This window comes from Sinocyclocheilus anshuiensis, unplaced genomic scaffold (assembly GCF_001515605.1).
Source record: "Sinocyclocheilus anshuiensis isolate Anshui unplaced genomic scaffold, SAMN03320099.WGS_v1.1 scaffold420, whole genome shotgun sequence".
NCBI lineage: Eukaryota > Metazoa > Chordata > Actinopteri > Cypriniformes > Cyprinidae > Sinocyclocheilus > Sinocyclocheilus anshuiensis.
Genome location: NW_015557082.1, coordinates 477,635 through 491,294, shown reverse-complemented (window position 1 = coordinate 491,294; position 13,660 = coordinate 477,635). Strand labels below are relative to the sequence as shown.

General features: G+C 35.4%; 2 protein-coding genes across 4 annotated transcripts in view; one reads left to right on the top strand and one right to left on the bottom strand.

The window, feature by feature from the left end:
* The window catches only part of LOC107676943 (ankyrin repeat domain-containing protein 24-like), a 16,027-nt gene extending 12,509 nt beyond the window's left edge, over positions 1-3,518 (bottom strand). Inside the window, exons 1-7 of the mRNA XM_016471687.1 lie at positions 3,456-3,518; positions 1,708-1,838; positions 1,502-1,590; positions 1,356-1,420; positions 1,207-1,264; positions 1,032-1,102; positions 725-831 (exon numbers count right to left, since the gene is read on the bottom strand). Of these exons, the coding sequence (XP_016327173.1) occupies positions 725-831; positions 1,032-1,102; positions 1,207-1,264; positions 1,356-1,420; positions 1,502-1,590; positions 1,708-1,838; positions 3,456-3,518 (584 nt within the window). The remainder of the gene's footprint in view (positions 1-724; positions 832-1,031; positions 1,103-1,206; positions 1,265-1,355; positions 1,421-1,501; positions 1,591-1,707; positions 1,839-3,455) is intronic.
* Positions 3,519-9,285: 5,767 nt separating this feature from the next.
* Positions 9,286-13,660, top strand: part of shdb (Src homology 2 domain containing transforming protein D, b) — a 36,018-nt gene continuing 31,643 nt past the window's right edge. For 2 of the 3 annotated variants that reach the window (XM_016471762.1, XM_016471761.1), the window contains exons 1-2: positions 9,286-9,500; positions 10,126-10,738. In XM_016471762.1, the coding sequence (XP_016327248.1) occupies positions 10,400-10,738 (339 nt within the window). In that variant the 5' untranslated portion in view covers positions 9,286-9,500; positions 10,126-10,399. The remainder of the gene's footprint in view (positions 9,501-10,125; positions 10,739-13,660) is intronic. The other variant, XM_016471764.1, reaches the window with a different exon arrangement.

The window sequence follows — 13,660 nt, the reverse complement described above, 5'->3', positions numbered from 1 at the left end:
TAAAAAAACTAATTAAAAAAAAAAAAAAAAGAATGAAAATACAAAAAATGTACAAAACTTTAAAATCAGAATAGAATATATACAAATAACAAAAAATTCTAAATGTTAATAAAAAGCTATATCTCAATACTAAAATGACAGACAGACACACACACACACATATATATATATATAGTATATATAGTATAGTATTTTTAATAATATATAATAATAATATTTTTTTTTTGGTATTTTCTTTTTGGTGAAATATGTGTGGGAAGAATTCTGAAGGTACAACAATAAAATTAAAAATACACATCTGATGGCTTTCCACTATAAAGCAAAAGTAATGCTTTTAATATTTTGGCCTAGCTTTTATTTTTATATTATCATTTATAATTTACTTTTGTCATTTTTATAGGTTTTTTTCCTCCTAAATATTTCTATTTAGATTTAAGTGATTTTTTTTTTGTTTTAGTCATTTTCAACTTCAGTTTATTTTATTTCAGTTAGTTGCAAACACATCATTTCTAATTTTCATTTAAGTTTTTTGTTTTTCATCTAATATGTATATCTTATTGCGGCTTTATTTCAATTAATGAAAATGTTTTTTAATAGTTTTAGTTCTCAATAACAACACTGATTTAAACCATGCAGTAATTTCCAATTTGTTAAAAATCATAATAATAAAACGAACTAAATTTTAAATGTTTTGTGCACACAAGCTGTTTAAAGCATATCCAACCTGCCCTGGTTGTCCTGTATATTTGGATTGGCTCCTCGTTCCAAAAGGAAGGCACAAAGTTCGACTCTGCTCATCTGGGCACCCAGAATCAATGGAGTTGACCCATCCTACGAGAATACAATAAGTTAAACCTTTTAAAATTACATTTTCAACTCACTGTACTCAACATTTGGCAGATACTTCTTAGTGTCCCTATGGATACATGCATACTAATAAAAAGTATATCCTGAATGTCACTTCAGATCAAAATCCAAATCTACTGCCAAATGTACAAATATAAATAATTGTTGTGTTCAATTGAACTTACTCCATCTTGAGCATCAAGGTTGGCTTTAAAGTCCCACAGAATCTCAGTGCAGGACAAGCAGCCACTTACAGCTGCACAAAGACAAAGACAGAATAACATCTGAACCAACAACAGCCTCGTGTTAACGTCCAAATGCAATGTTCAAACGTTTGAATACTGGAAGAGTTTTTATTACCAGCATGGTGTAAGGACGTCCTCCCAAAATTGTCTGTGGCATCAACAGGCATCCTTTCCTACAGAATGAACATTATAACTATACTACTTCAGCATCAAATCAGCATTGGCTCTTTCTAGGACTCTGGGACTGTAATTCATGACTCCTACCTGAAGAAGCCTCTTTAGACAATCTGACTGTCCATTCTTAGCAGCAAGATGGAGAGCATTAAACCCTACAGAGAGAAATTACTAAATCACTTTGAGACCTACAGTATAAGAACTTTTATTAGTAAAACTAGTACACTAAACCTTACCAGTGCCGTCTGTTACATTGACGTCCACCCCATGAGAGAGGATGACCTCCAGACAGTCCAACCGTCCTCGAGACGCACAAAGATGGAACCTGTGAATTCAGCAATTTCTTTCATTGTTTATGTGCTATTTGTTATCAAGTAATTAAATATATTTACAATATTTTTGGCAAGACTATGTCATAAGCTGAAATCAGAGGTCCACTCACGCTGATTTGCCCTCCGAGTCCAGTTTGGACGGGCAGAGACCTTTCTTCACCAGCAGCGTGGCAACTTTTTCTGGATCATTCTGTTCTACAGCCTGCAACAATCTGTCATCTGTCTTACTCCAGTCCTGACTCTAAAAACACAGAGAAACAAATACACAAAACACATTATATTGACACAAACACATATTTTTTCAATATTATACTTTCCATCTTTGACCAAAATCTACTGTATAACTTATAAATCGTGAAATTCTTCAAATAACATAAAATAATTTTCTTAATCAGTGTTTTTAAAAGTTTTAAAACAAGATAAATTTACTTTTAAATTAACAAGATTAATACATTTTTTTATTAAAAAAACAAAAAACTATTTCTGAAATGGCATGTTGTCTCATTACCACTAGATGTCAGTGTAAGTCTAAGACCAATGTCACATCATCCAAAACAACAAAATATTTACAGATACAGATATAGCAGCACCAAATTAAGAATTTGGTCCCACTACTAATTATTTTGTAACCACATTCCCTTATTTTAGTCAAATTGTGACGGCGTTGTACAAATTCGTTCCCCTTTTTTAGGTACATCGCAACCATGTTTTACTAACTAGTTCCCTCGTTTTAGTTAAATCATGAAAATGTTGTATTAACTTGTACTCTGTTTTCTTTAAATCGCAACCACCTTGTACAAATTTGTTCCCTTGTTTTAGTTAAATCATGACTATGACAAATTCAAGTTGAATTGTGAACACACTGAACAAATTAGTTCCCTCATTTTACTTAAATTGTGACCACATTAAATCGTGACCATGTTGTACAAATTCGTTCCTTTTTTCGTTAAATCGTGATCATGTTTTACTAACTCGTTCATTCCTTTAAGTTAATCTGTGAGCACATTTTTCAAATTCATTTTCTCGTTTTAGTTACATTGCGACCACATTAAATTGCGACCATGTTGTACTAATTTGTTCCCATATTTTAATTAAATTGTACACATTGTACAAATTCATTCCCTCATTTTAGTTAAGCGACCATGTTTTACTAACTCGTTTATTCAAGTTAAATTGTGAGCACATTTACAAATTAATTTTATTGTTAGTTACCCTGCAACCACAATAAATCGCGACCGTGTTGTGCTAATTTGGTCCTTTATTTTAGTTCAGTTGTGACCACATTGTACAAATTTGTTTGCTCATTTTAGTTAAATCACGACCACATTAAATCGTGACCATGTTGTACAAATTCGTTCCCTTGTTTTAGTGAAATCATGACCATTTTTACTAACTTGTACATGTTTAAGTTAAATTGTGACCACATTTTACAAATTCGTTCCCTCGTTTTAGTTAAATCGTGACCACATTAAATCACAACCATGCTGTACAAATTCATTCCCTCGTTTTAGTTAAATCGTGACCACACTGAAAAACATTCTCTTGTTTTAGTTAAATCATGACGGTCTTGTACTTATTAATTCCCTTGTTTTAATCTGATTATGGAACATATTATTATAACATAGCCACAATTGACCTAAAACAAACAAATTTATAAGTTGTAGGAACTAATTCTTCATTCATGGCCACAATTTCTGTTTTTTTTTTGTTTTGCACAACTTAAGTAATTTTGCTCATGTTTTCTTGCTACATTCTGCTACATTTATCTTGTTTTAAGGTTTTTACTGATATTTTTACTAAAAAAAACATAACCGCTCCATGTGTTCTGTATACCCGCACAAGGAGGGGCTGTACATACCGTAATCACGCCGTAACACATGCAGAAGCTTTTCATTGGGCTAAAGATGACATGAGGATCCATAGAGCTCAGAGGACGTATGAAACTTCTGCTTCTTTCCACGACCCATCCACGCTATGTGCTCTCAACAACGACAATAAATACTTTCGCAAAAAAGTTCAAATGAACTGAACCTGAACACGACCACTCCTCATGCTACCAAAGCCCTCATAAAACAGCCAAGGTTATGACTTTGTATCTAATCTGTCTGTAAGATGAAGGCCTAAATGCTACTAAATACGTAACTCAGATTATATATCCGATTGCTGAAATCTATCCTGCAAATGCAGCTTTGTCGTGTGCAACTCTTGCTACGCCGTCCTGTTCTGCTGTCTGCAGAGATATACGACACACACTGCAGTCACTGCCTGGCACACACACACACACCTCCCTGTCCCGTTGTCCTTCTTTTTTACTCTCTATCCCAATTCTGTCTCACTTCTCTGCAACCACCATATATTTTACCGTCCACACTGTTCCCTACGTCTCACGTCTCGGCTAATCGTTCTCTGATCCCAAAGCATCAGGGGGTGAGAACTCAGCAAACACAACAGCGAAATACACAGTCAGCAATCAGACTAAATGGAGGTATAAAAATACACACAGTTTGGGTTCTGCAACCCCTCCCAGTGTCTAGTAGTGCACAGTAGTGTATCACTTTTATGCTAAGTCAGTCTGATTGAATCACTTCCTGTGATGCCATACAGATGCTGTAGAATAACAATATTGTGGTTTTTAGTCAATGTCTGTTAGCTTTGAGGTCATTTATATGCTAATGCACTCTTAAAAGTTGCCAAAACTAGCTTTTAGCAAATATTGGCATGTTGATACAGTTTTCTTGTTATAAATATTGATGACTCATCTTTTTCACATAAAAGGCGTAGCAATATTTTTGTATGATGAAATGCTCTTTTGAACTTCACTTTTAGAGGAGAACTGGGCCGGTTGGTTAAAAATGTTTTACTTCTGTAATGTGACATGTTTCGAGTTAAACATTCAGCAATAAAATTCTAAACCTCATGTAAGATTTGACTGGATCATGACAACTTGTCTCCAATTTTGCAATAAGTAAAAAATAAATAAATAAATCAGTGTTATTGCTTATTAACACTAAAAATATTAACATGTTTTTGTCAATGCTAAAAATGCTGAAATTAAATAAAATATAAATATAAGATAGAGAACTTTAACTTTAAAGAACTTGAGTGAAAATTTTAAAGTGTATATATATATATATATACTAGCCTATACTAAAATTACACTGTCTGTTATCATTACTGTGACTTGCAAAAAACAATTAATAATTTATATTTATATTTATTTTAAGTATTTATATTTATTATGATTTATATGTATTTATTTTAGATGCTTATGTTTGTTATTTATGTATTATTATTACACAGATTTTTTATAATTAATTATGTATTTCTTTTTATATAATACATACATTGCATTATATTGTAGCTATTGTGAAACACCATTTTTATGTTTATATTTGCTATTTATATGCTATTTACGTGTGACGCAGCTGACATAGAATAGCATACGCTGTTTACGTTCAGTGGATACTCTCCAAAAAGAGCATACGCGGTTTACGTTCAGTGGATATTCTCCAAAAAAGCGCTATAGGGTGACGCGGAGGAGACGAATTGTTGAATAAAGTCTTTATTATTGTTTTCTTTGCGCACAAAGAGTATTCTCGTAGCTTCGTAAAATTACGGTTGAACCCCTGATGTCACATGGATTATTTTACCGATCTCCTTGCTACGTTTCTGAGCCTTGATCGTGGTAGTTACATTGCTGTCTATGGGAGGGTCAGAGAACTCTCGGAATTCATCAAAAATATCTTAATTTGTGTTTCGAAGATGAACGGAGGTCTTACGGGTTTAGAACGACATGAGGGTGAGTAATTAATGACAGAATTTTCTTTTTTTTTGGGGTGAACTATCCCTTTAAGACAAATAAAACTTTTCTAACACACATATATCTTTCTTTGACTTTATGACCCCACCAACAGCAAGACAGTAGGTGGACATCTAACCCAGACATGAAGTTTGGTTAGAATAATAACAGAGAAAACATCCAGCTCACTTTCTCTCCCCTACAGTGGCTTATCTATCTGTCCATCCCAACACAACCTCAGACAGGGAAAAACACACACGCTTCATGCAGAATACTAGGATGGTGTATTTCGCCTTCACACAGTGGGCTCAGATCCAATAACATAATGTGTTATGAATATTAGTGAAGATGAAGGTCCATAAAAGCATCTAACAATGAAGAGCGCAGAATACATCATATACTGAGTCTGCAAGTGTGAGTGAGTGATTGAATGTGTTGTGTTTCAATAATTGAACACTGGTAGAGGTCTCTGGTTACAGGCGCCGTCTGCAGGCTGGCCTGCTCTTCTACTGCTAAAACACGTTTGCTCATACAAAGCAACAAGTCACCAAAATACTCAAGATATCTAACAACCTGGATACTATATATAACAGTTTTGGAAACATAATGGCTCATATTAATAGTCAAACAAACTTAAGTAAGAAGACTAGGCTAGTACACTTAGCACGTGACAGGTTCTTACCTCTGACTTCTTGAACTTTGCTTTTAATGTTTTCATCTTGTTTTAAAGTATGTTCATGAGCTGTAATGAATAAAACACATTTGATGTACATTAGGAAATTAAAATATATACTGTTTTACAAACACGTGCCTCATGAAAGTCTCATACAATGTGAATAACTACAGAAGTTTCTGTGATTAATGTGTTCAATAAGTCTGGCATTAAATCGAAAGCAACTTTGCGTCGTTGTTTATTTTGTATAATTATTTATTTTGAATAATCATTCTTGCTCTAAGCACACGTTTGATGGAGACTCAACACTAGACATTAAATGAAACAAGATAAACGCAAAATGACTTACATTCAGTGTTTGATTGTATTCTTTGGCTTTCCTCAGGTCTGCTGTATGGATGTCCTGTGGTGGGATGCCCTGACTTCATTTGCAGAATACACGCCTGTTGGACTCGGCTGACTGGGCACAAAATCCGACCAATCAGCGGCGAGGGGCGGGCAGTAGAGTCTTGATTGACAGATCCGCGCACCGCATGTTTCAAACTTCAGGTGTCATGTGCGCTTTACCGAGACGTGCCTTTTTTTTTACTGATATAAAACAGTGTTAAATAATACAATAAGAGGCTGACTTAATTATGTAAGATATAAAAATGCTACAAAAATAAATATAAGCCAATCAGATAAAAGTTTAAAAGCCCAACAGCCAATCAGTGCTTCTGTAGAGCGCGCGTATCACCTGGCGTGTCTCAAATATTGCTTTGCATTCACAGGAAATACTCATTTGGAGCAGATATGATTATTTTCTTTAGCTGGTGAGTGTTATACTATGTTTTAATTCACTTACTCACCCATTGTATTATCGATTATATAGTTATTTAAAAGTGCATATAAACCACTGTAATTATGTTAGTAGTACTGTAAGATATATTGTTAAAAAACATACATATTAAAATTAGTGAGGAGAGAGTACACGTGGATATTATGTGGCACATATGTAGCGAGTCAGATGTGGCAATACATATGAGTGACCACTTGGGGGCGATAAATACTAAGCGCATGTTCAGATTGGCTTTTCAAACATTCTTACAGTGCAATTCAATAGGACATATAAAATCCAATGTATATATGCAATATATATTATATATGTATTAAAATGTCATATATATTACGTTATGTATTTTACATATACAATAATGTGAAATAACTTGAATTATACAACAATGTATATAAAATTCAAAAAATAAATATAATAATAATAAAATAAATAAAACCGTTACAAAGGACCTGAAAATGCAATATCTATCATTTTAAAATGCATTTAAAAATATAAACTGTAATTTCATATATATTTTTAATTTATAGTCTAATATTTAATTGAATATGTTTAAAATATTTAATTATCGTATTACTTCTCATTTTTTAGAAGAAGTAATACATATTGTGTGTGTAAAAGTGACTTTTATTCCAGATTTACTTTTCATAAATCAAAAATTGGGATTAGCCTCAGATTTTAAAAAAGCATTTGCCCTGCTAAAGCATTAATATAAAAAAAATTATATAGTCTAAATCTATACATGAATATAGAAACAGTTTGAGAGTGTTTACTGGTACAAAAATGCACATTTAAACGTAAAATGTTCAAATCATATATTAACCTTTTTCCTATTCCCTTCTGTCTCTCTTTAGAAAAGAGCAATTTCCCTGTCTGAACTGGTGTTTTCTTTGTCCCAGGAGGCCCTTCCTCTCTCTAACATGTCCCCGTTTGAAAGGGGCAATTTAGAAAAGTGAGGGGAAGATGTGTGTCGACGCTGGCTGGGGATGGAGGGGGAGGTGGATGGCGTCTGCTATGACCTCATCCTTCCCTCCATGTGGGAGAAAGAGAGAGTGAGATCATGGCTGTCGTAAAAACAGCTTCTTTATATAGTGAGGTTTTCAAGGTTCACGTTTTAACGGCATGGAAAAAAAAAAAAAAATATATATATATATATATATATATGCTGACAATCTCATCTGCTTCTTTGTTTGAATTCAATTAGCATCTGAAGCACATTAAGACATCTGTATGAGAGGACGGCAACCGCAAGCTAGCAGCACAGATGTGCGTTTGTTATTTGTTGTGTGTTGTAAACGATTAGCCCTGGGCCTCAGTTTTATGACTTTCTACCTCCGTGTTCAGTCTCCAAATGTGTAGCTGAGGAGGATTCTGGTGTGCAAAACATCTACACACCTTCACATTCACATCTTTAACACTTTGGTGAGTCTGTCAGATTCATGTGAGACTGTTAATTAAAGCAGATCACAGGTGTGAAAACTGTGAGGAGCTGTTTTTCCTTAATCAGAATCTCATTTACTAGCTCTATCTATCTATCTATCTATCTATCTATCTATCTATCTATCTATCGTATGTCCATTCATCCATCCATCATCTATCTATCCATCCATCTATTGTATGTCCATCCATCCATCCATCTACCTATCTATCTATCTATCTATCGTATGTCCATCCATCCATCTATCTATCCATCTATCTATCCATCCATCCATCTATCTATCTATTGTATGTCCATCCATCTATCTATCTATCTATCTATCTATCTATCTATCTATCTATCTATCTATCTATCTATCTATCTATCTATCTATTCGTCCATCCATTGTTCTATCTATCCTCACTGATTGGGATAAAATGTTAACATTTTATTGTCTACATTTACATTTGTTGATTATAGTGTTTGAAGGGGAAAATGTGGATTAAAAGCACTCTTAAAGTTCTGTTTATTTAAAGTTTGCTTTTTAGCTATCAATTAATCAAACAAATAGATTAATAGTTGACAATAGTTGCAGCATTACGGCAGTTCGGGGCTAGTTGTCACACTGGGAGTTGCTATAAGGACCATATTTCAGTAAAAAAGGGTTTTAAGTTAGAAGTCCAGTTAAATTATGCTATAAGCCTATAAGAGTCTGTTTAATGGCTACTTTCACAACTTACCCCATTAGAATTAAAAAAATAAACCAACTATAGCCTATTCACTGGAGTGAATGTTTTAATTTGTTTATTTATTTAATGCTGTTAACAGTAATGGATCTTAAACTGTGCCAACATAATACACCTACAATAAGCATATTTTCAGATCTGTGCCATACAGCTTCTAATAATGATCGGCTAAAGGGAAAATACAGCACCGCTGGATGTGAAGACCTCCCCTTTAAACGCTACAGCTCTCTCGCTCGGTCTCTCTCCCTCTCACTCACTTACAGCCAGACGCGTTCAGACGAGCTTTGCTGTTCTTCTCATATTCTTCTCGTCTGTTCTGCAGAGCGCGTTCTTCATCACATTACTGGCGCCTGCGTTGTTGTTCTCGTGCAACATTGTAACATTCGCGAGAACCGCGTCTGGAGTTCCACGATCATTTAACGCTGAAATTAAAAACGTGAGTATCACAACTTGGTCTCATCAGCAGCTTTTAATTTGATCTCAAATCATCAGCCGTGGTATTTTAGATGAAGTGTTTATCATGTCAGCTGTGAAATGTTTAACGTTGACTGAAAGTGCGACTGTCCATCGCAGACTCGCGTTCACCTTTAGTTTACAATAGAAGTTCTCAGCTGTTATCTTACAGAGTTGTTCATTTTCATTTGTTCTTAATCGAAATTTAATGTTAATGTTCAGGTTTTTGTGATATAATGTATTCTTATGGTCGAATTGAAATGGTTTATTGTGCGCATCAGAAGCACGTGCGAATCCTCTAGTTTGTTTGCTTTCGTTCTTAAACAGCTTGTTGCAGCTGCTCCTCTTTGAAGCAGTTTTACTATCTACCAAAGTAAAAAGCTCATCCATATGTCTATCTATCTATCTATCTATGTATGGTATTTAGCAGTTCATCTCTAATAATTTTCTGACAGGTCTGTGGTAGGACATCATATTGATTAGAAGAGTGTTCATACATTTATATTGAAAAAATGCTTCTCAAAATGAGCATTCTCAAAAATGCACATTTTTTTCTTTCCATCACATGTATTTTTCTTATTCCTGAATGTTTATTTCTGCTGTTGCAGAGGTGTTGAGAACATCAAGGTCTTTGCTGTCTATGGACCACCTGTATATCCAAGTCGGTATATCCAGGGATCGACCTTGTTTGAGGACCACAGTTGTGCCTTTGAACTGAAACATGAATTCAGTGCATTATTCCCAAGGTATTCTATATATGGTAAACATATAATCTCAAACACATTCTAGATCCCTGACCTCATTATAGGTCACCATTGGACTCTTTAAGGACCATTGGAGTCTTTGTGTCCTTCACTGTTGGACATTCACGAACAGAATAGAATGGCAAAGTGGTTAAAGGACTATTTAAGTTTCGGGAGCAAACGAGTTCCCCCGCAACCGCCAAAACCAGACTACAGCGAGAGTGAGATATTGAAGGCGTATCGTGCACAGAAGAACCTTGACTTTGAAGACCCTTATGAAGACTTTGAGAACAGAGCTAGAAATGACAACGGGTCAACTGAAACGTCCCACATGGGCTTCGGCTCTCCTCTGAAATCCTCGAGTCTGGATATCAAGGTTGTGTCACCAAAACATCGCCTCATAAAAGTGGACTCGCAAGACCTGGGACGGAGCAAGATTCTCCTAAGCTCCGTGTCTTTAGAGGAACCAACAGATCCGGTGAGTGATTTACAACAGTGGTTCTCAAACCTGTCCTGGAGGACCCCTAGCCCTGCACATTTTGTATGTGCATTTTGTACATACAGTGCAAACAAAGTAACTGCATTCAAGTATGCCATAAACATAATGCGTAAAACACACTGAGCATGTCCAAACATCTATTCAATGAACATACACATTATTGTAATATCAACAACAATAGTTTTGTAAAATCTTGTCATCATTTGGCATGAAGGGGGATGAAAATGTAACTCAAACAATGTTCCGAGGACACTAGTTTCAGTTTTCCCCAATGTCCAGTGCATCCAAACGGATCTCGCCTATAGTACGGTTGCAAAAATGGAACCCGCCACAAATGCCAACTCAAAGACGCGTGTTTGTGTAATCTCACCAAAAGCACCAGGGACAACTAAAGCTCCTGTAGGGGTCAGACGCTACTGCTGTACCAGAGTGTCCCTCGAATTGCACAGTGAAGTCATCCGAGGAAGAAAAACATTTCGATTTGGAAATAAAATAGGTAAAACGCAAGGGAAATGCCATTACAAACCTGATTCAACTCATCAGCTCGTCAGTAGAGACTGCAAGGCATGAATTGGTGTCTGAGGCCATGTCCACACGTACACGGGTATTTTTATAAACTGAGTTTTTCCTTCTTCCTTTTTAAAAAAAATCTCCGTCCACATGAAAACGCAAACGCATGCTATGAAGCACTGTCAAGAGCATGCCAAATCAACAGGTAGCGATATAATCTCAACCGTAAAACAATGTTGGCCAATCAGAAGCCTGAAAAAGTTTCCAGTAGGCAGAGATAACAGCACAGGCTCCGACTTCAAAAGCCAAAAACTCCGGTTTTGCTGTCTACACGATAACACTGCAACTGGAGTTTTTGAAAATCTTCACCCTGGCAGACGTTTTCAAAAATGTTCAGTTTCAGTGAACTGGTGCTGCGTTTGCATGTGGACGAACGGCCTAACCGCGTAGAAAAAGCTACGGTTTTAAAAATAACTGCGTTCGTGTGGACAGGGCCTGATAAGGGAGACATACAAAATGTGCAGGGCTAGAGGTCCTCCAGGACAGGGTTGAGAACCCCTGATTTACAATACTTCAGTAAAAAAAGCCAATATTTGTCTATTTTGATATTATCTGCCTTGGACGAGTAACGTAAGTCTATGAGTAACAAATAACAAAGTTGTAAATTTTCCTGTTTTCGAATCATTTTGAATGAATTTTGCATAAATATTGTGTGAAATGTTAAAGTTGACATTTTTCTTGATGTTAAACCAACCAACCAACCTGTGCTCAACCAATGGTGTGATTTTTGGAGTAGAGTTTTCTTGCAAAATAGTCTTTGTTATAGTTACAACTTTGAATATATTTTTAGTGTATATGTGGAAAAAATTGTATATACATAAACTCAATATACACCACTTACTGTGTTTTAAAACGCTAAGTAGTTGTAGATCTGAGGAATTTTGGTGATACCTGAAGCCATCAGGTGATGAAATACATAAAACAAACTGTCAAACAAGTGATTTGCGGTGTGAAATAATCTTTCATGTAAACTCTCTGTTAACCCTGCATTAGATTTCGTGTCTCGGAGCACCGTAGGTGTCAAAACCCCTTGATCCACCACAGCTGAAGCTCTTGAATAATACATGGAATTTAGCTAGGCTGGTGGGGTTCGGGTGGTCCCATAGAGAATACTCACAAGAGCCAGGAAGGTTCGTCCTGTGATCAGACATTGAATAAAGACTCAATACTGGAAGACAGCGGAGGAATCCGCACACACACACATGGCCACAGACAGATAGCAGCCTTCAGTGGAGTCTCATTGATTGTAATCAGTACCAGTGATGAGCGAGCTGATTGGTTGGGCTTGAAGAACGGCCATGCCAATGCCGCGCCATCGATTTAAATCCCAATTTAATGGCGACCCTCTAAGTGCATTGTCTTGCGAGCACCGTTACGCATCATTCCCTGTTAACCTTCATTAATTTCCACCATAATCCTAATTAAGTTTTTATAGCGTTTCTAATGAACATTTCAGATTTATTGTCCTTGTATTCTTGTTAAAGATCAGCCAGACAATTGGGCGATTTGCCTGGTGGGAAATTGGGAGATTGTTGCACGCACGGAGCCGTTGGCTAAAGCCCTTGTTTGAGAGACCATATGGCCATCTTTGTAATTGTCCCAGTGCCAACTGATTGAGGGCTTCCTCCCGGGCCTGGTATGGGAGACAAACGCACCTCCTAACATGCTCATCAACACTTCCCCACTGCTGCCTCCTCCTTCACGGGAAAAGGTAGCACATCTTTGCAAGTGTGCTGGTTTTCAATGTCTTGCGCTGTATGAGGTGGTGTTGCTGAATGTACACGTTTGAAAGTATGTGAAGACACAAGGGCTGCATGATTTAGGGGGAGGAAAATTGATATTTTCTGATTTTAAAACTGCTATTTTATTTTTATTTGTATTTTTTAAGGTCCAGGTATGCTGTGCTTGCTTGTAGGGCTGCACAATATGGTCTGACATTTTGTGATTACATATCAATATGAGAATATAATAATAATAACAACAATAATAATAGTATAGTACTAGTATAAAAAATTATAATACAAATACATTTTTAAACAATTACTATTACATATGTAAAATGTACAATATATAATATATAAATATTTATGTGTATATATAGAGTACAATATAAATTGCTAGTAATTTTCACAAATAACTAAAAACGGCAAGTAACATGTAGAAAGACTGAAACAGTATTTTCAAAAACTTCAAAAAAAAATGTTAGTGTATATGAGAAAAATGATATATAATAATAATAGTAGTGGTAGTATTATACAAATTAAATTAATACAATTTAAAAATCACTATTTGAATAATATATATGTGTGTGTATATAAATATAAATATATA